At 35.8% G+C, this 26,138-nt stretch overlaps 1 protein-coding gene across 5 annotated transcripts in view; it reads left to right on the top strand.

Annotated features, from left to right (window-relative positions):
• LOC117781723 (nostrin) overlaps positions 1-26,138 on the top strand; it is a 31,890-nt gene that overhangs the window by 4,215 nt on the left and 1,537 nt on the right. For 2 of the 5 annotated variants that reach the window (XM_034618561.1, XM_034618554.1), the window contains exons 3-6: positions 6,896-7,207; positions 23,171-23,256; positions 24,672-24,897; positions 24,967-25,716. In XM_034618561.1, the coding sequence (XP_034474452.1) occupies positions 6,896-7,207; positions 23,171-23,256; positions 24,672-24,897; positions 24,967-25,716 (1,374 nt within the window). Of the gene's footprint in view, positions 1-6,895; positions 7,208-11,863; positions 12,025-20,998; positions 23,056-23,170; positions 23,257-24,671; positions 24,898-24,966; positions 25,717-26,138 lie in introns of those variants that run through there. The other 3 variants (XM_034618546.1, XM_034618536.1, XM_034618566.1) reach the window with 3 other exon arrangements.

Consider the following 26,138-nt stretch of genomic DNA (forward strand, 5'->3'; position numbering starts at 1 on the left):
TAATTGAGGAAATGATTGATTAGTTTTGCATTTCATTACTAAGAAATTTACATGTATTTGTATCCATTAATTAAAGTTAAGGGAGGTTAAAAACATGCATACCAAGTTTAGATTGTGAAGGTCACATAAGACAAATAAATCTGAAATTTAGTTAAAAAAAATATATATTTTAAAAAAAGGCTGCAAACGACCAAATTTTTAGAGAAAGCTTAGAATGACATAAAGCAAAATTTTAGTCAGTTTTCAATTTTATAAATAATATAATATATACCATATATTATATATAATTTACCTAAAATAAATCAAGAAAATAAGTAATGCTTGTATGCAACTTTCAAATACAAATAAAAATGTTGTGTAATAACAATAACAAATGACAACAAATTTCGACGAACTAACGATAGGTATAAATATAATTAGATAGAAAAAATATGAATTTAAGCTATGACTAATAACGTATTTCCATTAGAATTTATCAAAGCTATTCAAATCGTTGATTTTACGACAATAGGGAGCAAAAAAGTCATTTTTTTCTTGTAGAATATTCAATATTGGCTTCATTTAAAATAATTACATGACAAACAAATTTTTATTGATATTCATTTTATGTTTCAGCAGAGATTTAACTCTTTATTAATTAATTATACAACTTATGCGAAATTGTAAGCATCCAATCAAGCAAATGTAATCTTATTTATTTTATGTGTATACATAAAGTAGTTAGATATTTTTACGAGTTGTTGTTAGTTGTTGATCTATCTTGGCAATTTAAAGTTGGAAGTTGGAAGCTGACGGTGCAAAGAAATTTTGCGACAATTATGCAGTGAAAGTGCCAAAATGGATCGTTGTAGTATTATTACTTTTATTTTGTATGCCAGGCCAGATAAAAAAGCAGAGCAAAAGCCTTAATTTAAAATAAAAAACAAAATATTAAAAAAAAAGGGGTAACAACAACAATGACAATAACTAAGACAACAACAAAGCGAAGCAAAGCGACAAACGAACAACAAAAATGAAATAATAAACTGCAAAAACAACAACAACAGAAATGTGTGCTGAATATAATTTTTTTTTGTTATATTTATGTTTATTATGATACATATATTTTTTTAAGTTTTTATGACTGCAGCTGTCAAAGGGGGGACAATGGGAGCAAAGGGGGAGGTAGAAAAGTTTGCTATCTTTCAACGAGGCAAACACACACGAAGCAACAACAGTTAGGACAGTAACGAGTTAAGATATGGCCAACAGTAAAGTTAAGTTAAGTCGTGTTAAGTGAAATGCCAATGTGGAAATGTTGTTTTGAAATGTACTCGTATCCAGTCATGGGTGGCCCACACAAATGCAGTTCTCACCACTGTCGCAGCGACCTTGAAACGGGGGCAAACACCACAGGTACAAAAAAAAAAAAACCGAAAAAAAAATCAGAGCAAAGACTACAAACTCAAGACAGTTAAAGCCAAGTCACGTTCAATGCTATGGTCAGCACAATGGCCTATATACGCGTTCAACAGCAGCAGCAGCAGCAACAACAACAACGGCAGCACCTGCGCACAGTGGGCGCTTTGGCCGATTTAGCGTAACGCAATTAATAACTTAAAAACAAAAAGAATTTTCCAAATTATATTTTAAATACATATTAACTTAATAGTATATAAACAAATTTTGTCTGATTTTTTCTATTTTTAAAAATAAAAATTAATTATTTTTTTATTTGAAAAACAAATTAAATTTTTTTTAAATTTTTGGGTAAAGTATCTCATTTTTAAAGTATTGGGCTCCTTAGAAAAATCTTAAAGAAGATTTTTCACCTCAGTTTTAGTGTTTTTCACCTAAACATTATTATTGAAAGGATCAACAGTTTTAAAAGTTGCGGATAGTTGCAGTTAATCTTGGTCAGTTTACAAAGAAGACGATTCATATTTTCACTAAGTTTTATTCCACCAAAGTTAAGACAATTTAATAATATAACACATATGCACAGGTCACAAAGAAATTGTTTTCTTTAATTACATACCTTTAATTTGTATAAAAACAAAAAAACAAGTTACGAATAATAAAATTAAAAAATGTACAAAACAAAACGGCTGATTAAAAATATTAATTAAAAATATTTAGATTACATTTTAATGCTAATTGAATATTTAGTTATCGCTGTAAATCAAATTTTGGTAGATTTCAACGATCGACAAATTTTTTTTCATAACGCCAGATCAGCCAAATTGCCCACTGTGCTGCGAGGCGACTCTCGGTCAAAGCGTGGAAACTTGAATGTTAATTGATTTTCGGAGCAGACACCAACCAAATTGAAATGGTAACAAAAACGTGCTCAGATTTTGACTATAGCCTAGGCGCACGACCTCGTTAAATGCACCAAAAAAAAAAGTAAATAAAAATAAAAAAAAAAAAAAATGTAGAAAAACTAGAAGTAGAAATTTCTTACTAGAAATTTATCATTCCACCCGCATGATTTAGCTCTTTTTTTTTGTGTTTAAAGTTTTTAAGTAAACTTTTTTGTTGGCACTTGAAGAGAACAGGGAACTTCAATTGTGCACAATTGCCATTAAACACCCACGAATAAGAATGAGTGTATTCATGGCAACACTCGCTCACAGTGGCTGTACGAAATTGTTAACCAACAAAAATGTTTCGCTTTGTTCTGGCCCACATTCATTTCAGTTTATTCGTATTTATTTTGCGTCATTCATTTGACATTTTTCTTCATTTTTTTTGTACTTTTCGTTGAATGGCTTTAATTGTTGCTCATTTCGCGCTGCTCGCCTGATAAACAATTGCAAATAAGGTAAACATATATTCAAGAATGTATACATATTCTAACTACACTTGTGAATTGGTATTTGTCATGCCTGTAAAAGTGGGCGTGGTCAGTCATTAGTCAGTGTTTCACAATTTCAGTTGCTCACTTCCCGTCACTGACCTACAACGTTCAACGACAATTGTTGGTAATTGGCAGCCAGGTGCCTTGAAAAGGGCAATACTAATTGTCAGGGTTGTCAAAGTTTTGAGTTAAAAAAACACCTTACTGAGTACTATATTCTTAAGTTATAAAAACTATATTTATGATGCCTTTTTAAAACATCTTTATGAATTTTCAATAACTATTTGTAATAAAAAAGATATTTAGTGGGTTGAAAATAGAGAACAAACTTACACAATTTTGTTATAGAGACTATATGAAGTAATCAGATCTTCTACTCTGATTTCCTGTCAAATTTTGAGTTATTTTTTTTTAATATATTCTTTGATTTCTAATTGATGTGCTATCTTAAGTAAATTTGCTGTTTGTTTAATTCAAAAAATATTTTTCACTTTTATGGAGATTGAGTAAAGTTTCATTTTCTGTAATCCCACAATTTCTGCTGTCTCTTGTTGTAAGATTAACAAAACTTAATTTGGTTTTCTTAAAGGCCAAAATCATTTCCTGTTGTTGGCCATTCGCAGCGCTTTTAAGGCATAATTGATCCAATTAAGAGCTACTTGATTTTAGATTGTTGTTCTTATGCCTGGGCTCAGTTGAGGTTCTCCTTGGGCCAGAGACAGTTCGGTGAACTTTAGACAACGTTAACAATAACGATAACGATAATATGACAATTCGATTTGCACTTTGATAACTCGATTCGCATGCACCGGACAAACGTAGGGTGAACATCGTGTCATAAATCGAAGTTCAAGCATTTTCCACTGTACAGTTTGTGCTTTGGTATTGGCCCATTGTTTAAGCCAAAGCCAAAGCCAGCTGGCCAGTTTCATTGGGCCGCATTTAAAGGCACATTGAATACTCACTGATGTGTTAAACACAATACAATTCAAACAATGTCGACCATGTACTGCCGCGAGGGCGGTTTAAGTAGATAAAGCAGAATCTTTGACAAAACTAAAAGTTTATTTCAAATATTCTTTTGCATAAAATGTCAAGTCAAAATTGGCTGAAATCAAACAAATTTATCCAAATTTTTATAACATTATAAATTATAGTAGCAAAGAATGATATATGCAATTCATTCCGTTCGAGCAATTAAATAAAATTATCATTTAGAATAAATATCAGAGATTTTTCTATTGAGCCTTTCTATATTAACTATATAATTTAAAATTAAAATAAGAATTACCTTAACCACCATATTTATGCAATTCTTCGTAATAACTAGTTCTTTGAGGCAATAAATGGAAATCAAAATTACTTCAATTAAATTGCCGTAAGCTCAATTCTCAGAAAATTAGTTCAAAATAGATTTTTATAATGAAAATTGAATAGTTACAGCAGTGTCATAAGATTTCGTGAATTTCCCAAAATAAAAGATTTTAAACGATGAGAATTTGTCAAGAATTATAAGTCTCTCTTCCTATCGATATAATAAATATTGTTTATAATACTGAATACAGAAATCAATTATAATAATTAGGGATTAAGCAATCTTTGTGTTTAGGCTTAGTTATCATTATGCTTATATAAATTATGATTGTCGTGACTAGTGCGATAAATTATAAGTAGCTTAATACTTGTAGCGCTGGGAATCAATGAAATAAAATTAAATTAAATAAAAAAACAAATAAATAAAGATCTGTTTATAATTTTATCTGAGCTTAATGTGGTATACTCTTAAAGCAACCCTCGCCTGCTCGTATATTATATGTGTCTAATGACAGTGATTCTTTACATGTTTGCCGCGTCAATTCGTCAATGGGTTTTGAGTTTTATTTCGTTTTCTATTTTGTAGTAGTTTGTATTTTGCTTTTTTTTATTCCATTTGTGCTTTTTTCACACTGCGTTAATTTGCGCAATTTGAAGCTACGTGCAATGTGATCCACGATCACACGACACTCGGGCTCAGTTGACTCAGTTGGCTCAAATGATTGAGGCTCGAGTTGTTAGCACGTTAATTGCTGGTTGCAATTGAAATGCTGCTGGTTGTCTGGTTTTGATTCTGGTTAGACTTGTTCTAGAAAACAGCAGCAGAGTATTGCCACATGTTGTTGCTGTTGCTGTTGTTGTGCATTAACTTTCTTTCGGCAATGTTGTGCGACTTTGAAGCACACGCTGCGTATGCGCAATATGCTTTGAGTACTCGTTGCTGTTATACTTTGAACTCAACACTTGTGCGGGCCTTCATATAGCTATTAGTTGTTTTAACTAAGCTTAGGCATGACTAGTATGTAGTTGTTGTCCATATTGTTGCTGTTGTTGTGGTTAAATTGTTAAGTTCATTGGTTTTATCTGCGCGATAGCTTTTTTTGCAATCGTTGTCAACATCGGTCATATGTCTATATATAGAAAGCGTTCGTCGAATCGCGTTGCGTCGTGTCGCCTGCAACGGAACACATTGAATCATCATGGATGAGACAGTGGCAAGACAAGACGCAACTGCTGCTTATTCACACCTAACACGGCAGCCAGTTATTGTTGTTGTTGTTGTCAGTTGTTGTCAGTTGTTGCGTTGTCTTGACTTGTGCCGGAAGTTGGCAGAGCCTTAGTTTTGGCCACTATGTTGGGTTCATAGACACGGACAGCGACATGCCAGCACGTAGTCAATAGAAAGTGGACAGCTCCCACCCTACACCCTCTCCCCCTTCCCCTACCCCTACCCCTACCCCTCCCTCTCCCTCTCCCTCTCCCTTTACTGACCAAACAATGCACTTGATGCTTAATTTATACAATTTCTAGTATTTGCACCTTCGATTTAAGTATTTATTTAACTGCTTTTCATTTTGTATGTACGAGTACTTGTTTAACATATTATGAACGTTTGTATAATATTCATATTTAGCAACTATAAACCCCCCTTAACTCTTTGTGGTGTGCGACCACACCTCACGCAGTGTTGCCCTTTCAGTCATTTTATAGCTATATTTACTATATACTATCAAAAGCTACAATATTTTAAGAATAGCTTTTAACTTGAGATCTTACTATTAGAAAAAAAATGTTTGACCACTTTTTAGATTGCCAAATAAAAAACCCTAAAAAAAAATGTAAAACAGCTAAAGATAGATGCAAAATATAAAATGCAACTGGTTCAAGCAAATTAAAAAAAATTAAATTAAATTAAATTTTTAGTAGAATGTATGAACCAGACAGAAGGGGGCGTGGCAGACCCCCCAAAGTATATATACTCTTGATCAGGATCAACAGCCGAGTCGATTGAGCCATGTCCGTCTGCCTGTCCGTCTGTCTGTCTGTCTGTCCGTTTGTCTGTCTGTCTGTCCGTCTGTCTGTCTGTCTGTTTGAACGCGTCGATCATAGAAACCATAAAAGCTACAGACTTCAAACTTGGTATGTAGGTTCCTGGATATCAGAGGCAGATCAAGTTTGTTTTTATTTTTGGATCGGAGCACTGTATCATATAGCTGCCATAGGAACTTCTTGTTTTTTTTTAGATATCTCGACCAATCTGACACAATATATATCTTAGCTGGTAGTTTACATCCTGACAACATTTTCGTCAAATCGGTCCACTATATCATAAAGCTGCCATAGAGACGCGCAGTCGAAAATCAAGTTTTAGTATGAAAAAGTGTTTTGTTTTTTGAGATATCTTAACCAAACTGATAAAATATGCATTTAGTTTAGTGTTACACATCCTGACCGGATTTGGTTCAGATCGGTTTCCTGAATCATATAGCTGCCATAGGAACAATCGGTCGAAATTCAACTTTTAGTACAGAGTAAATGGGCACAGGGTATCCTACTGTCGAGCGTGCCTGACTGCAGCCGCCCACTTGTTTTTTTAACAGTTTGAATAATTTTTGAGCTATTTATTTAAATTTTTATAAAACTGACTTGAAATTCTAGCAGCACTGCACCTGCGCTACCTTTTTTACACTCTATCTCAATCTCTATCTCTGTATCTGTATCTGTGTTTCTCTCTCTGAAAAGCTCGCCACCGCTCGCTCTTATGGCGTGCTTAAAAGCTTGCGCTCCTCAGCTCGCTATGCGAAGAGCAAGTCCAAGTCAGCTATCAATCTGAATGCACTTTCGAAGCAAGAACAGAAGAAACAAAAGCTACAACAAAGCGAACAACAACAACAACAAGAATATCAACAACTTCAACAACAACAACAGCAACAGCAACAACAGCAACAACAGCAACAACAGCAACTGCAGCAGGTGGAAGCTGTTTATGCAAATGTTGAGGAGCTTATTCAGCAAACAGAAATTGAAGAGGATGCTCTAATGGGTAATGCGCAGGTAAGCGATGTCGAAGAACATCTCCAAGTCGCCTCCATACCACGTCTTCCATCTCCATACGTCGCAATCCAATCAACCAAACGACCAACCAACAACAACAATACAACAACTACAACAACAACATTACCATCAAACCAACCAACAACATTTGTTCGCTCGTCAATTAATGGAAATTAATTTTATTATGTGTTACCTCTCTCCACAACTCCCCCCCCATACACCACCACATATTTATCCCCTATGCCCCGCATCGTTCTCAGTGCTTTTGTGTTATTTTATGTTATTGTTAAACTCGTTTGCCACTCGCCATTTAGCAACTAAGTGCAACTTATCGTATTCATAAGCAATTTAACTCAAACTTGCTGCCTCAGATAGCAACAGATACATATAAACACACATACATATATGTATATATATGTATATATATTTTTCAATACAGGTGACTTTACCTGTTTGCCAATTGTTTTTACCTTCTGCTGTCTGCTTCTTCTTCCCGGGCAAATACATATTTCGCAAGGTCTTCTGATCTCTTTGAAGAACTCAACCAGCTGATTGAGCTGTGATAAACTTAAGTTAGCTTTAAAGCTTCACCTGTTGCGCACATTTGTATGCAACAAAAGCTTTTCTCTTACATGTTGTCGCACAATTGTCAACAGATGGCGCCAGCTATCACTTTTTGAAATACGCGCTAACCGGTAAATAATATTAATGCTTGCATTTTATTGAATTTAAGACTTAAAACAATATTTAATGTCTCAATAGAGTCCATGTATCAGATAGTGACAAACTTTATTTCGTAATAAGTCAATAACCCTGATAAGCATTATCTTGAAGTTAATCTGACATACAAACTCCTTGATAGAGTTGTTAAAGTAATGTTTAAATTATAATTCATTCAAATATTAAGTCTTTATATAAACCCTCACTTTAATAGTCAATTTTTGTAAGCATGCATTCTCTTTGCCATTATTAATGTACTTACACTACAACATTTTAAAGTTTCTTAGGCTCTCTAAATTTATGTGAAAAATAATTGATTTTAAATTAATTTCGTAATTTTATTAAAAATATACCTAAGATTGCAATTCCAAACAATCTCTGTTATATATTAAGTAATATAATGAATATGTTAAAATAATTTTAGCATGTGCCCTTTTAAAAATTTTATAATCCATATTTACAAAAAAAATACTCGTTAAACGTTGACTATAATAGATAAGAATAAATTTAATAAATAATATATAATTCAAAATTATAATTGTATTCCATAGATAATAAATTAACTTTTATAAATTTTTAGGGAATATCTTAAAATCTAACAGAACTTAAGTAAAATAACTTTTCACAGTTTCCATTTATTATTTCATGGTGTTAAGACTTCATGTATACACAATGTCTATCAAGTTATTTGGAATTGGTGTTGGTTTAGTAATCGGTTTTTCATTAACTCATTCTCCAAATTCTTAATACCTTAAGCTAACCATATCTAATCCATAATATTTCTATGTTTGCAGGTAAGCTCAAGCAACTGTTAATTCCCTAAGCTTCTGAGACAGACCAAACAATGCGTTCAAGTAAGTTGCATAATCTAATCCCAGTCTAACTAAATCTTGATGAACAGCAATTTACCACAAAAATGTCAAATCGAAACTCCGATACTCAAAAATCAAATCGAAATAAAAAACAAAAAACAAAGACTCGATCAACGGCTTTTTAACCATTATTGTCACATCGCTTGGAGTTTTTGTTTTTTTTCAATGAAGATGAAGTCGCTGTTGACTTGTGCAAGAACCCTGCGAATCTCGGTCAAGCAACAAGTGCAGCAGCCGCCGCTGTCGCTGTCGCCGTCACCGCCGCAGTCGCAGCTGGCGTTAGCGCCAACGTCGTGTGAACTGCGACGCCGGTAATAATCACGCTCTCGTTGCTAATGTAAATACATAGTCGCATGTATGAATGTTACTGCGACTGTTAAGCTGCATAAATTTGCAGCAGTTATGCAACTGCAACTGACATTGCCCATAATACCGGTACTTCTAAACTGCTGCGGCAGCAGAAGCAGCAGAGGCAGCACGTGCATTTAGCTGGTTAAATTATTGTACCACACAATGCACAGTGGTACAAAGTTCACCTTATAGACTCAAATTTCAATCGCACACCACTTGACAATTAGTTATTATTATTTTATAATTAAATTTGTATATAATGAGAACTAATTTGTCAATAAAAAATATCTAAATAATATAACAAATAAGCTAATATAGCTATAATTTACACAATATGCTGAAACACTGTAATTAAACGAATAAATACTTACATCAGAATAAAAAAGGAACTTTTTAGAATTGTATAACCAACTATATATAGTATGTAGTTTTTAAAAAACAATACAAAGCTTTTTAATTTTAGATCACTATGAATGCAGTTTGATATAAATATGCCTCTAATATTTTAATAAACAACTATTTTCAATACAAAACCTTTGGCGTAAATCTTAATTGATATTACAATATTCTTATATTCTTAGACAAGTATCTTGAAATACACGTATAATTATTTTGCAAAAAATGAAATGTATGTTTAAAAATGTACATTTAAATAATTATTTCACTGTACATAGCACTTTACTCATATTTGCAATACTTATAAGGATCTAAGGTGCATTAAGATTTAGATTTTGAGCCCACTGTGCGCACAGACAAACGGTATATGTGCAGCCCAATCAGCAAGTACCGCTTTGCATGCTGCGGCGACAGCGGCTGTACCGTAAGACTGCCGTCTCGTCTAAATATTTGGCCTACGCGTTGTCAACAACAGCAACCACAACAACAACAGCAGCCGACGCCGCAGCATTATCTTAGCAGGTGTAGCGGCAGCGCTAGCAGCAGAGGCAGAAGCAGCGGCAGCGTTAGCTCTCTTGCGTCGCGTCGCGTCGCGTCGACGCAGCGACGACCAACAGCGAGCATCGCTGCTGCAGTTGCCGGCATGATGCGCTTGCGCTCTTCACTCTCCATTCTCCACTCTACGCTCCATAGAACTCAACGAACAGTACGCTTCTACGGCTCTCCTGGTCTGGTCAGCGCACTCAGATTCATTTGCTGCTTGCGCTTCTTATACCCGTACCCAGTGAGCTGCATAGAGTATGCCATGCATACTTAATAAATAATGGCAAATACATGTGTACTTAAAAATAAGTAAATGGGTATATTGTGCTCGTTGGAATGTAAAGTATATATATTCTTGATCAGCATCAACAGCCGAGTCGATATAGCCATGTCCGTCTGTCCGTCCGTGCGTCTGTCCGTTTGTCCGTCAGTCCGTATGTGTGGGCGCCTAGATCTCAGAGGCTATAAGAGATAGAGATACCAAATTTGGCAAACAGGTTTCTATAGACCCCACGCAGGTCAAGTTTTCATGATAAGACGTTTCTTATGGAAATTAACATTATCTATTAATAATTTCTATTAGCTCACTTAACCGCAGCAAGATCGCACAAGTAGAACGGCAGTAATAGCTAACCAAAGTTCTTAATAATTAATTCAATGCATTCACTTAAAAGTATGCAGTAGTTTTTATTAGGTAGAAATTTCTATAAAGTTCTTTAAAATATATTGAAATAAGTAACGGGTATCCTATGGTCGGGATCTCGACTATAGCCTTTCCCACTTGTTTTTAAATTGTTCATTTCTTAACTTACTAAAAAATGTAGTACAGCTCATTTGAAAGAACCCTTAACCGTATATAAACAAGTCTTACAAAAATGTATACAATTTTTACAACACTTTGCAACATACATTTTTCGAGCAAAAATGTTTCAAAATTACATATCTTTATATTGTTTATTGTTTCAAATAAAGTATTTGAATAACATGGTTTATCAAGATTCGATTTTTGCTCCTGCAGGAGAGATTTTGTAAAATTATCGTTTTAATACATCAAGCAATAAAACAGAAAAACTGCATTTGTGCAAGAGTTCAATCGGTTTGCTCAACTTTATAAATGAAGTCATGTAAAAATTGTTCATTTTCAAAAAATCTGAAAAATAATTTTAAAAAAATCAGTTTTTGTTAAAATTGAAGTTTTGGGTCCCGATTGACCTTCTAGTATTTCTTTTTTTGTAACACAGCCACACAAAAAAAAGTGTTGGGTCTCGGAGATTAGACTACCCTTTCCTTAAGTATTTTGGTGCTCTAAATCCGAATCTGAAGATTCTAAATATTTTTTTTTTTTTTTGTGGGTGTGTAATTAAACAATTTCTACTGCATCTCAAGTAACACTGGAGCTTTATAGATTAAGTTTAAACAGAAGAAATTATTTTTCAATACCTCGAGATAAAAACTTTATTAAAACACTTTGCTGTTCAATCATTCTGACTAGAAATATTTTTATAGTGAGAATAAATTAAGATGAAAGGAACTTTAACATAATTACAGTCAAATATTTATCTTTTAAGCACTCTTGTGAATACCGAATGATATTCAGACAGAGCTGAGTACGGGTATTTGTTAAGTTGAGCCGCATTCATTACTCACGTTCTCATTGGTTCTGTCAGCGAGGCGGCGACTGCGGCGGCGACTGCGACTGCGGCTGCGACTGAGGCTGCTGCTCAGTTGGTGCGCTGGCTGCGCTTAGTCTGCCGCTGTGCGTCGTTGATGTCGCCTCGACGTATTATCTGTTTTTTTCGTGTGTTCTAAATTTAGTCGGGAGTCGGAGACGCCGCGAGAGGCGTAGTAAATGTCGCTGTCGCCTCCAACGTCGCTGCCGTCGTCGACGTACATACAAATATTGTGTTCATTTAATTAAAATATAATTTATTTTCGGTAATTTGCTTTTACATAACGCAGACACGCAAATTAATGTTAAAAGTGGGCGCGTGAGGCGTGCAAAACTATTTCCTTTTTTTTTTATATTTATTTATTGTTTATATCTTAACTTTTTTTGTTCTATTTCGTTTGTGTTGAACGTGTGATAAATCCAAAAAGAAAAAAAAAACAAACAACAACAAAAGCATCGAAAATTATACAGTGTGATCTACATTTTTGATCGATTCGATTCGAATTGAAGCGATAAGCGGAAAGCTGTTTGAATTTTGTAAATGACAACGTGTTGCGAATTGCGTATATTTTCTGGAATTTCATTTTTTATCTAGGGTAAATTGCATACGATTGCACTTTGCAGTTACAAGTGTTGTTGTATCTATAAATCAAAGCATGTCAACCATAAATGCCGCCTCTTTAAGTTATTGACTCTTCCACCGACCTTCAAATAGTTTTCCACTTTTCCATGACATGGGACATGTGTCAAAATCAAACTTGAGCTTGAGATGCCATCAACGATCGCATTTGATGGTCGTCCGAGTGACAAATAACAAGATACATATACACAACAAGATGTACACTTCAAAGATACAGATACAAAGATATCGTAAAGTAAAAATGCGCTATTTCTACGCACTGCATTCTATGTATTTTTTTTTTTTTTCAACTATCACTTTTATTTTTGGCAGCCAAATGCATTTTACGGTCCAACTTTTCCAAATGAATATCTAAACATTTCAGCCTCTGTGGTTGTTGAAATGTTGCCAATAATTTTGTTCAGTTTTCGGCTAAAATAGAACACAATAAAACGCAAACATTTTTTGTATAAAACTATCTTATACTTTAGATAGATGGATAGATATTATGTGATCTTTTTTGAATGTTATAACTAACTCTTTTAGGCTGCCTGTCGACCCCATTAAGATACGAGTAGATGCCGAGCCCTTGAGGTTTTCAAACCTCCATTAAATTTTATTCATCAATTTGTTTAGCGTTTGAACCGTTAGTAAATTCTTTGAGAAGACGAACCATTGTTAATTAGTTAGTTCTCTTCTGTCTATGAAAAGAAGAAGAACAACAACAACTGTGACATCAATGACAACGACATAAATCCCGTCAAGTTCTCAATCAGCAACGCATAGAACAGAAAAGCGGAAAAGCAAAAGCAAAAACAAAAACAATCACAAAAACAAAATGACATTCCAATGGGTTAACAAAGCATAAGCCGAATCTCTATACTTGTTCTATATCGATATCGAATTCGAATTTAAATAAAATGCATTTAATGTTTCCCTTCTCTGGTAAGGTTCTAAAAAATACACTTGTGTGTGCGATGGAGGGAGAAAGAATGAGAGAGCAGCACCTCTCTTCTTGCCAGTGTTGACATAGCATCTTTTCCCGTAAAATTTGACTTTTTTAAAAGATCGGTTGCCAGGGAAAAAATTAAAATTCTGAGCCTATTAAAATGTGCTTTGTTTTTTTTTTATTGAAATTTTAGAATTATTTTACATAATATTTTTAAACTTAAAACTTTTAATGCAGGTGTTTTTTACGAACTTGAACTCAAAAACTGACAGTGGATTTTGAAAACAATCGCACGAATTGCCGTTGTTTCTGAAGTGTTGAAGATTTAATTATTTGAAAATATTTTCAAAGTCACAAAAATGTAGAATCTATTAAATTCCTATTTTTAACTTAATTCAAACCAGTTTACCCTTAATTACTCTTAAATGAAATGTTTGGACACTTTGAATTTAGTATTTTTACTGATGCTTAAAATATTCCTGATTATCGTAAAAAATCCATGAGAATTTTCAGATTTTATTACTGGAAACTTTGCCTTTTTTTGAGATGCTTTCCACTAAAATCTAATTTGCGTTTGCTTGTGAAAAGTTGGCAACTCTGCTTCTTGGGCTGCAACCTTTATTGAAAGCGGCTAGCTTATGTGTGGCATGCGTCGCTGGCATTTGCTGCCTGCTATGCGCACTTGTACAGCTTTGGCCTGGCAGAGATGTCATTGACACTTGGCCGGGGCAGTATTTAAACTTTACAATTTATTGAACCCCAAAGACCCCTGCAGTTAGCTCCATTGACGCCCCTTTATTTGCAGCTGGCTCGAGGTTAATTATGTTAAATGGTGAATGTTTTATGCACATATGTAGTTTGTCAATCTGTAAAACAATCTTTACACTCAAACTATCTGTCTCTCTCTCTCTCTCACTTTCTATCCCCCTTCCTTTTGGGAGTTAGCTGCAAAATCTAAATAGAAGTAGAAGTCGATCAAAAGCTTTTACTTCAATGGGAATACGCTTGATCACATTTCCGGAACGGAAAACCTTTTCCACTTGAACATGTGATACTAAGCAAATACCTAAGCTATATTACTATAATGTGTTACTCACTCTCAAAAACTTTGGATTTACTGAAGTATTCACAGGTGTATATGTATATGTACAGGTGCAAAATATTCAGATAAAGATAAAGTGGCAACGATTGCAGCTTTTGCGATCTCTCGCAATCTCTTATCGGTAGACATAATCAGTTGATTATATAAGTAAGCATATACCAACTGTATTATCTGAACTATATAACATATACTATATACCTACATATATCAATCTTAGACTCAGACGATCTCAGTTCTGAAGTGCAATACAAACCGGTTTTCATACGAGTATATGTATCTATATCTAAGAATCATTCAGTTTAGTACAACTGCGAGAGCTCGAATTAACGAAAGTATTTCTCTCAATTGATTGCAGTCTTCACTGAAATAAATGATTACTTACGTATGTGCAAACAGGTTAATATATGTATCTTTGCTCGTGACATTGCATTATCAGAAACGTGACTTTTTTGGTATAGTCATAGTCAGCTAAGTAAAACGCAAAAGACTTGAAAAGTAATGATCAAGTAAAATAATGATCGATCCCAAAATTTAACAAGATATTTGAAATTCATTGGCTATGCATTCGAAAAAATACTCTCTGCAGCAGGGTATAAAAACGAATTAAGAATAACAATCTAACAGTTAAATGCCTCATTAAGGGAACTTTCGCACCGAGCGACCTTTTGCTTTTGGCGCAATATTTCGAGATAAGTTGCGAAAATATTTATTTAAGTGAAACAGAAAGCGTCGCCAGATAGAAGAAAAAAAGACGATAATGAATACAAGATGAGGCAGCTGAATAATTATCATTGGATTTTCCTATGTAATTTTTGACTAGCTATTTTTAATATCAATGCTAAAGACGTTAAAAGCAATGAATTTCCCGTAGTCCAAATTTGTACCTTTATAAATATACTCAAACATGTGCTCTATGGAATTCAACTTGATTTTAGCAACAATTTGTTTACACTTCTTGACACTAAATGAGATTAACTACAGCTCGAGGTAGTAGCAAAATTAAAAAACAAAAAAGTAGCGACTAATGGCCCATCAAGTTTGGATATGTATGAGAAGTACGAGCACTGAACCAGATAAAGAACAGAACGTGTAGTTTTTTAGCATATATGTAAATATGACGTTAAAATTAAGTAAATACATATGTAGTTAAAGTATTTTTTTTAAGTAGTTATAGGCATCTGGATTTAGTTTCCACGTTTTCCATTAGCTAAAGTATAGAATTTCAAAGATTTTCATATGAACATGACGCGTTTCTCGCATAAAACAATATGAATACATTCGTCAGGTGTTTCCCTCGTTTGTTTATTTATTTATGGCAATTGTGGCAACAATATTAACATAATTCTGGAATAGCTCCGATTTGGAAAAAGACTGGCGTACAGATGTTCAACTTAAATAATAGCTGATTATTACATACTTAACAGACAAAAATATCTGAATTGATGAAAACTGGGGCGCCCTGTTCTTTTTCTTTAATCTTCTTCTTTTTGCTTTGTTTCATAATGAGCTAAATCTGAACTAATTCCCGAAATAAACTTTGAGAGAGCTGTGTTCCTAATTTCATTCATTTAGCAGTTTAGATTGCATAATGCCCACTTTCACATCCCTAAGAAATAGATAGACAATTTAATGCCAAAATGATGTACAGTGAAAGCTCTATTAGCGAACAGTTTCCTAAGGCATCAAGCTACCGGTTTCCGACATTTAATTTTACTCGTTTTCTATAAGGAGTGAATTTGAATTATTTCCTTATGTAAGTTTTTATGTTAATTTTATTAAAAAATCACTAGAAAGTGTAGTTAGCTATATTCCAAAATTGTTATAACAAAAAAACCCATTTTTTTGGCCATCAAATTTCTGAATATTTTTCGAGTGACTTAAGAAAGTCATTTAATTGAATTAATTTTGTTTTAATTAATTTAATAAATAGGCAGAAAATAAATTTGAAATTAGTTGATCTATTTTTGTGACTCTGAATTCTGACATTTTAAAAAGAAAACAATTGCCTTCGTTTGTTTTTTTAAATTTTTTTTTTTTCGATCAAGTAGGTTTTTTGATATGATAAAACTTCAATTAATATACACAAAAAGTATTAATAAAAACAGTGTCTTAAAAATTTAAATGTTTTAAATAAAATTGTATTTTTAGTTTTAAACCGCCAAAATTGCAAACTCAAGTTTTATTCAATGGTAAATAAACTAAATTTGCACACATGTTTCAAATGCGCTCAATTTACAGATCGTAGGACTTAACATATTTACAAGTCTGTTACTAATTGTGGCACTGTTAACTAACAGCGCGGGAAGTATACATTGACATGATGTAAGTGCGCTCTATTAACCAACAGCTTTAGCTGTTAACTTGATCGCTGCAATGGATGTGATGACCTTGGCATTGGCACTGCCATTATTGTTATTGCTTTTGTGGCGGCAAATTATGGCTGCTGCCCTTTTTCGCTTATTTATTAATCATAAATTGCCATAATGGGAAAGTAAAGGATGCCGCTGCACGCACAATCCAAAAGGATTTTCAATTGCTGTTGTTGTTGTTGCTTGTTGCTTGTGGAAGGCAATGCAATTGCAATTCGCGGCTATTTATAGCTGAAAGCAGCCAGAGGCAACTCCTCGCAGCTTTACTGATTGTTTTCATATGATTTTAGCCCTCTTTTTTTTGCTTCTTCTTGTTGTTGTTTTTATCATCCGTCTGGCAATAATTTATGTTATTTGACTTTTAAACCCCAACTCCATAATTGCAGGTTTCCATTGCCAGTGCGCCCTTTTTGCAATTAGCCTCCGAGTGGAGTCTGGATAGTAGTGCCTGGATGCTCTTAACTTGGCAGGTTCATCATCAGAGTTATCTTAAGTGAGCCGCCTTTTGGCTTATTGGTAAAGGCTAAGACCGAGACTAAGGCATGAATTGTTTTCCTACCTTGTCACACTCGAGTTCAAGTTGCACTCCATTAGCTTGGTACGTGACATAACAAGGCTTTTGGGGTTATTCTCTTTCAGCCAAGTTCCCCTCTGCTTCCCCCCCCCCCACCAAGTTGTAAATGTAATTAAATTGTTTTACCTACTACGGTTTCGCTAGTTGGCGTTAGAATAGAGAATGCAAAAGCGTAAAACTGTTACGAGCAAAAGCGCAGTTAATAAACAAACGAACCCGAACCCGAACCTAAAGCCGAACCTAACACCACAGTCAGCTTGCATTACAAAACAACAACAACATCTACTACTACATATCGACATGCTTGTATAACAACAACAACAACAACCAGAGCGAAGCTTAATCTCACAATACCCGTTCCAGCAGCTTTTTATATTTGCATTTACTTCGCCGCTTACCCTACACTCTCCACGTCTTCCAAATTCAATTTGGAGTTTGAGTTAATTTATATATTTGCATACACTGTGAAGAAATAGTGCCTGAACTATTTCAGAACTAAATCATTTCTACAAATGTGATCAGCTTTTTAAAAAAACATGTATTCTCGAAGTATTTTTTAGAGGAAATTCTAAATTTTGAGACTTCAATCTTAATTCTAAGATCTTTTATCTATAAAATGCGTAGAGAATCAAAAAATCTTAAAAATTGAGAACACATTTCGATTTTAGCATCACTTATAATCAAGACTGAATTTGTTTGGTTTTTTAAGCAGACCAAACATGAATCTGAATTTAAATATAGATTGTTATTAATTTTTTTTTTTAAATAAAAAATTAAATCGGCTTACAAAGTCGAGATAAAATTAAAACAAGAAAGAAAATTTTTTTTATTATATTGAACAAAGGTTCGAACCCAAAAATTGAGCTCAGGGAGTATATATACCGAACCTAGATCTTGCTCTATGGTTTAAACAATCAAACTGAGTCTTTACCAAAATTTTGGTGGTTCGCAGCCTTATTTATAATTATATTTTTTCTATTCAATTTGTCTTATTTTATATTTAAGGCGAATAGTTTTGATTTTAGAAAACACCCTTATTTTATTAGTGTACATATATTTAAAATACGATTAATAATTACCGTTTGCAGAGTTTTGCTCTCTGTGTATGTAGGTATGTATATCAATTGAGAAAGCAAGCGAACCGTTTGAAGGCGTGCTCGTCTGTAACGTTCGTCACGAAAGCTATATCGCCTATGCGAATCGACTAGTACAACTAATTTTCATATGTTACAGATAGACTAACATGCATACGTAAATAAATGCATCTCCACATACAAATAAATGAACATAATTGCATTTTTTTTTTGTTTTTTTGGTTTTTGCCCCCTGCAATTTATTGTGCAACATTTTAACTATGAAATATGATCGTGTTTTGCAAAATAAATAGATCGAGACCTTAATTAGCGCTTTTAGTCTGTGTTTAACTTCATCTAAAGTTCAATACACTAGCTAAGCTTTACTGTAGAGCGTTAATCGCTTTCAAAATGTTGTAAAAATAGAAATATCACTATAATTTCTATCTGATTGCAAAGTTTACTGTTCATAAATATATAATTACTTTATTTACCAAAGCAACTCTAAAAAATAACAGAAAAACAATCTTAGAAGCACTAAAATAAACATACTCAAATAAATTTTAAAGTCGTAATCGTAAAAATAACGCAACAAATCATAGAAGAAAAGTTTTTGAATAAATAGTTAAATGTCATGTATTCTTATTTGTGTAGCTTCTTAAGTCGTTCGAAAGATTCTTAAGTTAAGTACAAAAACTAAGTCACACTTAAGAAAAAAAAACATAAAAATACCAGACCTTCCTAGTTTTCTTTTAAAAGTCTCTAAATTTTGAGAGTTGTTTTTCGATTTCTGTGGCCTTATAAATTTACGCATATCAGAAAAATTAACTTGGGTAGGAAGTACTTTTTAGTACTATATATATTTAAAAAAAAAAAAAAGAATTCATCAATTAAGGAACTTTGAAAATCATTTATAATTTGCAGAGCTTGTGATTTTCAAAAAACTTCTATACTTGATGGTATGAGCTTGTATATAATATACAAGTATTTAAATTGTTTTTATGTATGTATGTTCATGTATTTAAATATGTATGTGTATCACTCGAGACATAAAACAGAGACAAACAGACGACGCGTCGTTGAGGGTGGACAGTCGCTGTCAAATTGATGCCAACGCGGCGATTCTTGGCAGAACAAACGCACAGCACTGTTTAGCTTCGGTTTTCCTAAGCCCCTTTTCTCGCGCTCTTCCCATAACCATATCTTTCTCCCCTTTTCACTGAATCCACACTTTATATACCCTGTAGGCATTTATTGTGCGTAAGAAGGGTCGTATGACTCGATTGAGTGCCTTTAAATATTCTAAATACTCTTTGAGTCAAGAATTTGTATACCCTGTATATATTTGGAAGTTTATATATAAAAAATAAAAAGATTTCACAGAGTATAGAATTTATTTGTCAGATTCTATTAACCAATTATATTTTTAATAAATATTTCTGCTGGCAGGCCTCTTTAACTTTAAGTAGAGGGTATCTACTGGTCGGTCATTTGCGAAACTAGAGCTATTCTTACTTGTTCTTAATGTGCTCTTTAGCTGTCCCTTTGTCGCTGTCTTCATCACTGCTGTTCAATAAACAAACCGTTTTGTAATCTTTACCTGCACCGAATGTGGAGCAAAAGTACATTGATTGCCGGGGAGGGCGGAACGAAGAGGGGGTCTTTAGCTGATCGGGGGTCTATCTCTCTCTCTACCTGAATATATGTATGTATGTATGTATGTATCTATACACATAAGCCTCGCAGTCATAAGCAGGGGTCAAAAAATGCGACACTTGTTTAGCCAAAGCATAAGAGAGGGGAAGAAGAGAGAGGAGAAGAGAAGCGAATGCAAGCAGGTCGCTCTCGTCTGTCACTCTCTCTCCCTCTCCCTCTGTCCCGCTAGCTATCTCCCTTGCACCCTTTATGACTGCAGGTGATTCTTTTGTTAATTCTGCCCTTTTCCCCTTTTTTCAATTTGAGTGAGGTATTTGTGTATGTATGTGTGAGTGTGTGTGTGTGTGTGTGTGTTTACATTATCAGTTTGCGTATGTAGGTGAACGTCGGCCTAACGTTTTATGTAGGTTTTTTTTTTAAGTTTCATAGCCGTAGGGTATTATAGAGCATATTAGTTTCAATCAAAACATGTTTTTTTTTTTTGAGAATGTTCCATTTTAATACAATATTGTTAAGAATAAAAATTTCTGCTAGTTTTTACTGATTTCATCTTATTGAGCTTGGGCATATTTGATTTATTTTTATTCTTCGTATAAATAATTTAAGGGAGAAATCTAGTTTTTTGGAAATTTTTTTCTTAATTTTTACAAAATTATACATATTTTGTCTGTGAAAATTTCTATTTTTTTTTTTATTGTTTTTGAGTTTGTTAAATAGTTTTAAGAATAAAAAGAAACTTTTTAATGAGCAGTTTATTCGATGTATTTTGGTGTCAAGGAATACAATATTAATTTATTTAGTAGATTCGCATATGCAAATTTCTGTTGAATTAAAATTATAAGGTATTTTAGTTTAAAGGAAATGATAAAATAAGAGTGAAAGTGAAGTACTTTTGTTTGTGAAGGGCATTTGTAAATTCGTTATTGGCCTGTCATAATTACAACAGAAACAACCTTCTCCATCCATGTGTTTATTCTTCTGCTTTGGCTTCCTTCTGCCCCGGTGCTTCGCCTGTTCGCCTCTTCTCCGCATCACCTCTTCGCACTGTCTTCTCATTCTGTCCCACCTTATGCACTTGCCGGCTGTTCTAGTTTTGTCTTCTCCATTCGATTTTTGGACAATTTGCAGTGGGCACGCAATGTGAACGAATGCGAAATTCAAACGCCGAGCTTTCAATTTACATAAATCAAATCAAATCGAATCGAATCGAAACGAATCGAATTCGAATCGAAAAGAGTGAATTAAATTTTTCGCTTTAGCAAGATGAATCATTTACGAGTGCACAAGTTTAAATTTGGCGGCAAGGATAATGCGGCTGTTGCCGATGTTGCCACAAATGCCGCCGACAACAACAATAGTATTAGCAACAACAACAACAACAACAGCAATAATAATAATAATAATAACAGCGGCAAAGGATTTCTAACTCGGATCAAACGCTACTCGGTGCTGGGCAACAAACTGAGTCGTCGTCATTTGGGCAGCATGACTCTGCCAGGTGCAGGAGGAGGCGGAGTAGGAGGAGGAGGAACGGTCAAGGATCGTTCCGGTTCACCGAGCAAACTGGCCACTGGCAGCTACAACATGACCGGCAGCAATTCAGAGGATCATCGCTTGGAGATTGGAGCACCAATTTTGATATCGACCACCACATTGGATACGGATCGATTTGGAGTGACGGAGGCGCGTCTCAGGCAGATTGGAGGTGGCATTGCCAAGACATCCTCGATCGTAAGGACTCTAACACCGCGCAGCTCCGACGAGGAGGAGTTTGTGGATGCCTGTGGCACGCCGCAGATTGAGCAACAGACCGATGTCGAGACGGAGACGGAACAGTTTGCAACGCCAACACATCAGCCGGATTTTCAGCCGGAATTGCAGCCGGAGTTGCAGCCGGAGTTGACGCCAAAGTTGCCAGTGTTGCCGTCTGTGGAGCCGCCAATGCGACGACCACGCATTGCCCGACAGCAACAATCACAATCCGTGCAGAATCTACATCGATCCGAGCTGAAGGTCTATCTGCACAAGTCGCCATCGATGACGCTGGACTTGAATATGACGGCACCGCCACAGCTTGGCCTCAATCTGCCCGAGTTGCCGGAGCTGTATGGCGCCAGTGAGCTGAGCTTAGCCGCCACGGAGAATAAGGAGAACATGGTCATGGTCAGGAATGAAACAACACCACCAAGGGCTATACGACCATGTCAACCGATCTCGGAGCCGAGCACACCCATCGTCTGTGGATTTCTGGCACAACAGCAGCACTTCAAGAGCATCGACTCCTTTCAATTGGTGCCATCCAAGCAGAGCTCCAAGCTAAGCCTCGCCAGCTGTCGCAGCAGCCGGAGCCGAAGTCACAGTCGAAGTCGCAGTCGCAGTCACAGTCACAGCCAGACGAGCGTCAATGAGGATGAGTTTGACTACGATCTCAAGTCCGTTAGCTATCAGAGTCTAAATGCCCAAAATCTATTTGTATCCATTGATGAGCTGCAGGAAATAACCCGTCAGATCAATGAGACGGAAGATTTCAGTCGTGAAATTGACTTGGAGTACTGCACCCATCGAGATCAACTGCGTCCAAGTGAGCGTCGCATTACCCTCTTGAAGAACAAGAATCAACGATTGATCAACTTCAATCACAACAAGGAGAAACTGCGCAAGGGATGGCATGGAATGAAGAATTGGCTGGGCGAGGAGAGTAACAAACTCAAGGAGGTGGTCCGACAACAGACGCCCCTCAAACGTGTCGCCCAATCCAAAACGAATCTCAATCAATCCGCCTCCAGTCGTCAGTCCATGTCACCAGATCGAAGTCGTGATTGTGATCGCGATCGCGATCGTGACATGACTGTCAGCTGTGAGGATGTCACCGACCGCACCGAGTATGAGCCATCTCTGTCCCAGCATCCCAGCGAGGAGGATCTATCACCGCACGCCAAACGCTTCAAGGATGAGGTACAACTTAGCGCATTGTTTGGTCCCAGTCTTACATCTCTATATATATCTATACCTTACATCTCTATTATTCAAAATATCCTTATCAACACTTTACGTACATTTTTTTCGACAGGGACAAAATGGCTTCGAGGAATTACGACGCTACGTCAAACAGGGCGGAGACTTCAGCAAGGAGCTCATATTTGTCCTGCAGGAACGGTAAGTCTTTTTACAGATTTTAAGTATATGTATCTGTAATTTATTCTTGCACAGTTTTAAATTAGTTCTATTCAATTTTAAATTTTAAATATTAAAAAACTTATAATATTTTTTACGGTATTTTAAACAAGGTTTTTAAAAACGGCTGTGGCATTCTCATTTTTATACCCTGAGCCTATTGAAAATGGGCAAAAAAGGGTATAATGTGTTTGGCTGAATGTATGTACAGGCAGAAGGGGGCGTGGAAGGCCCCCCCACAGTATATGTATATATTCTTGATCAGGATCAACAGCCGAGTCGATTGGGCCATGCCCGTCTGTCTGTCCGTCTGTCCGTCCGTCTGTTTGAACGCGTCGATTTCAGAGACCATAAAAGCTAGAGACTTCAAACTTTGTATGTAGGTTTCTGTATACCATAGGCAGATCAAGTTTGTTTTTATTTTTGAATCGGACCACTATATCATATAGCTGCCATAGAAACGGTACATCGAAAATTAATTTTTAGTTTGAAAAAGTCTTTTGTTTGTTGAGATATCAGAACCAAACTGATAGAAAATGAATCTGGGCTTCATCCTGACATCCTGACCAAATTTGGTTTAAAATCGGTCCACTATATCATATAGCTTCCATAGGAACGTTACATCGAAAATGAAGCTTTAGTATGAAAAAGTTATTTATTTGTTGAGATATCAGAACTTAACTCATAGAATATGCATCTGGATTGGTAATATACATCCTGACCAAGTTTGGTTAAAATCGGTCTACTATATCATATAGCTGCAATAGAGACGCTCAAAAATCAAAAATTAAGTCTTAGTATGAAAAAGTTTTTTGTTTTTTGAGATATCTTTATCAAACTGTTAGAGAATGCATTTAAGTTGGTTTTTTACATTCTGACCAAATTTGGTTTATATATCATATAATTGCCATAGGAACAATTGGTCGAAAGTCAACTTTTATAAAAGAGTACATGGGCTCAGGGTATCCTACTGTCAAGCGTGCTCGACTGTAGCCGCACCTCACCGCGAGCGAAGCGAACCGGGGGTAGGCGAGCGAACCGAGGAGGGCGCGGAGCCCCCTTCTTTTAATATTTCTTCCATAACTTCATTTTTTGTCATATAGAACTCATTTGTTTCCAAAATAGTGGATTTTGTTCATGTTAGATTATGGTTGTTACCTAGTTATGTTATTTGTGTTCAGCGTCTCGACTAGAAGCAGCGCATTTGCTGTGTGTTGTTATCCCTTTTTTTTCTGCGGTCTTGAAATATCTGTCAACTTCAACGAAATATCATGGTGGAAGAAGACAATGCACCGTTGCAATATAGTGTCTTTATAGCTAATGACTTATCTCTAAAAATATTTGTTAAAACTATTCTTATAATCTTATCTTTAACACCTCTCTCCCCTCGTCTCTAGCGCTGACTCGGAGCTGATCTACTCCAAGTCGCTCTCGAAGTTGGCCAATAAACTGAACAAAGCCGGACGGGAGATACCCGGTAGTGTGGCCGATGCCTGGCGTGGTGTTGCTACTGAGATGGAAAGTCGCAGTGACATTCATCGCCAAATGGCGGCCTCGCTAACCGATGAGTTGGTCAAGCCGCTCAAGACGGTCGTCGACAATCATCACAAGGCGCGCAAAGCGGTAATTTGATTAAAATGATATACTTGTCTATATATAATATGGTAACTAATGAATTCTCAACGGGACTAGGTCGAAAGCAATGTGGACAAGGCGGCACGTGTGCTGAGCGAATGGCGGGTGAGCGAGGCGAAGGCCAAGAAGGCATCTCATACAGCGGCGAGGGAGAATGAGAAGTTGCAGGATGCGATGCTGGACGTGCGCATACAGAAGTCACCATCGATAGCATTGCTGCATCAAGGTCCCAATAAGCTGGCTGCCGAGAAGGAACTCAAATCCGCAGAGAAGGACTGCGTCAAGTTGGACAACAAACGCAAAAAGGCCGAGGAGGCTGTCAAGCGAGCGGATGTCGAGTACTACACGCTCTGTGTGCGTGCCGAAAGGGCCCGGGTCGACTGGGAGATGGCCGTACTTCGAGGATCATCGCAGTTGCAGAGCAGCGAACAGCAGCGTTTGGGCAACATGCATAATTTTGTGCAACAATATGCCCGCCTTATCTCCGACATGAATCCCATACTGGGCAGCCTGACCAGCTGTCTGCAACCGCAGCTGGATGCCTGCAATGTGGCCAAGGATTTGCAGGTTGTCCGCAACATTCGCCGCAACTCGGAGGGTCCCAGTGAACAGCTCTTGCCCGACTTCTACTGTGAGCACACCACGCTGGCCATGAACCGTGAGCGTCGCAAGCATTCGCTGATCAAGTTGCTCCAACTGGTCAAGACGGATCTGGAACGGGAGCGTCGTTCCAGAGATGGACTACGTGGACTATCGCAGTCGCTCAACAACCAGGAGCATCAGAACATTACCGATAAGCTATACCATGTGAGTACTCTAATTTATTATACCCTGAGCCCATTAAAAATGGGCCATATCCGTCTGTCTGTCCGTTTGTCCGTCTGTTTGAACGCGTCGATCTCAGAGACCATAAGAGCTAGAGACTTCAAAATTTTAAATATTCTTAATCATCATCAGTAGCGTATAAAAACCTACATTTCAAAGACTTAATATTAAGCTTAAGCTGTAAAATTTTTAAAACGACTTCCAAAAATAATTTAAAACCCCATATAAGCATTTTTCGCTGTTTTTACACTGTATCTTTCAAATTTTCTAAAAATATATATATATATATTTTGTAATTGCTTAAACTGAGAAAAAAGGTACACATTTTGTACAAGAAAGAAAGTAAGTTGACACTTAAATTTGTTTCTATCTGAAAATATTATCCGGAAGAAATAATATGCACG

The sequence above is a fragment of the Drosophila innubila genome, chromosome X (assembly GCF_004354385.1).
Source record: "Drosophila innubila isolate TH190305 chromosome X, UK_Dinn_1.0, whole genome shotgun sequence".
In the NCBI taxonomy this organism is placed as follows: Eukaryota; Metazoa; Arthropoda; class Insecta; order Diptera; family Drosophilidae; genus Drosophila; species Drosophila innubila.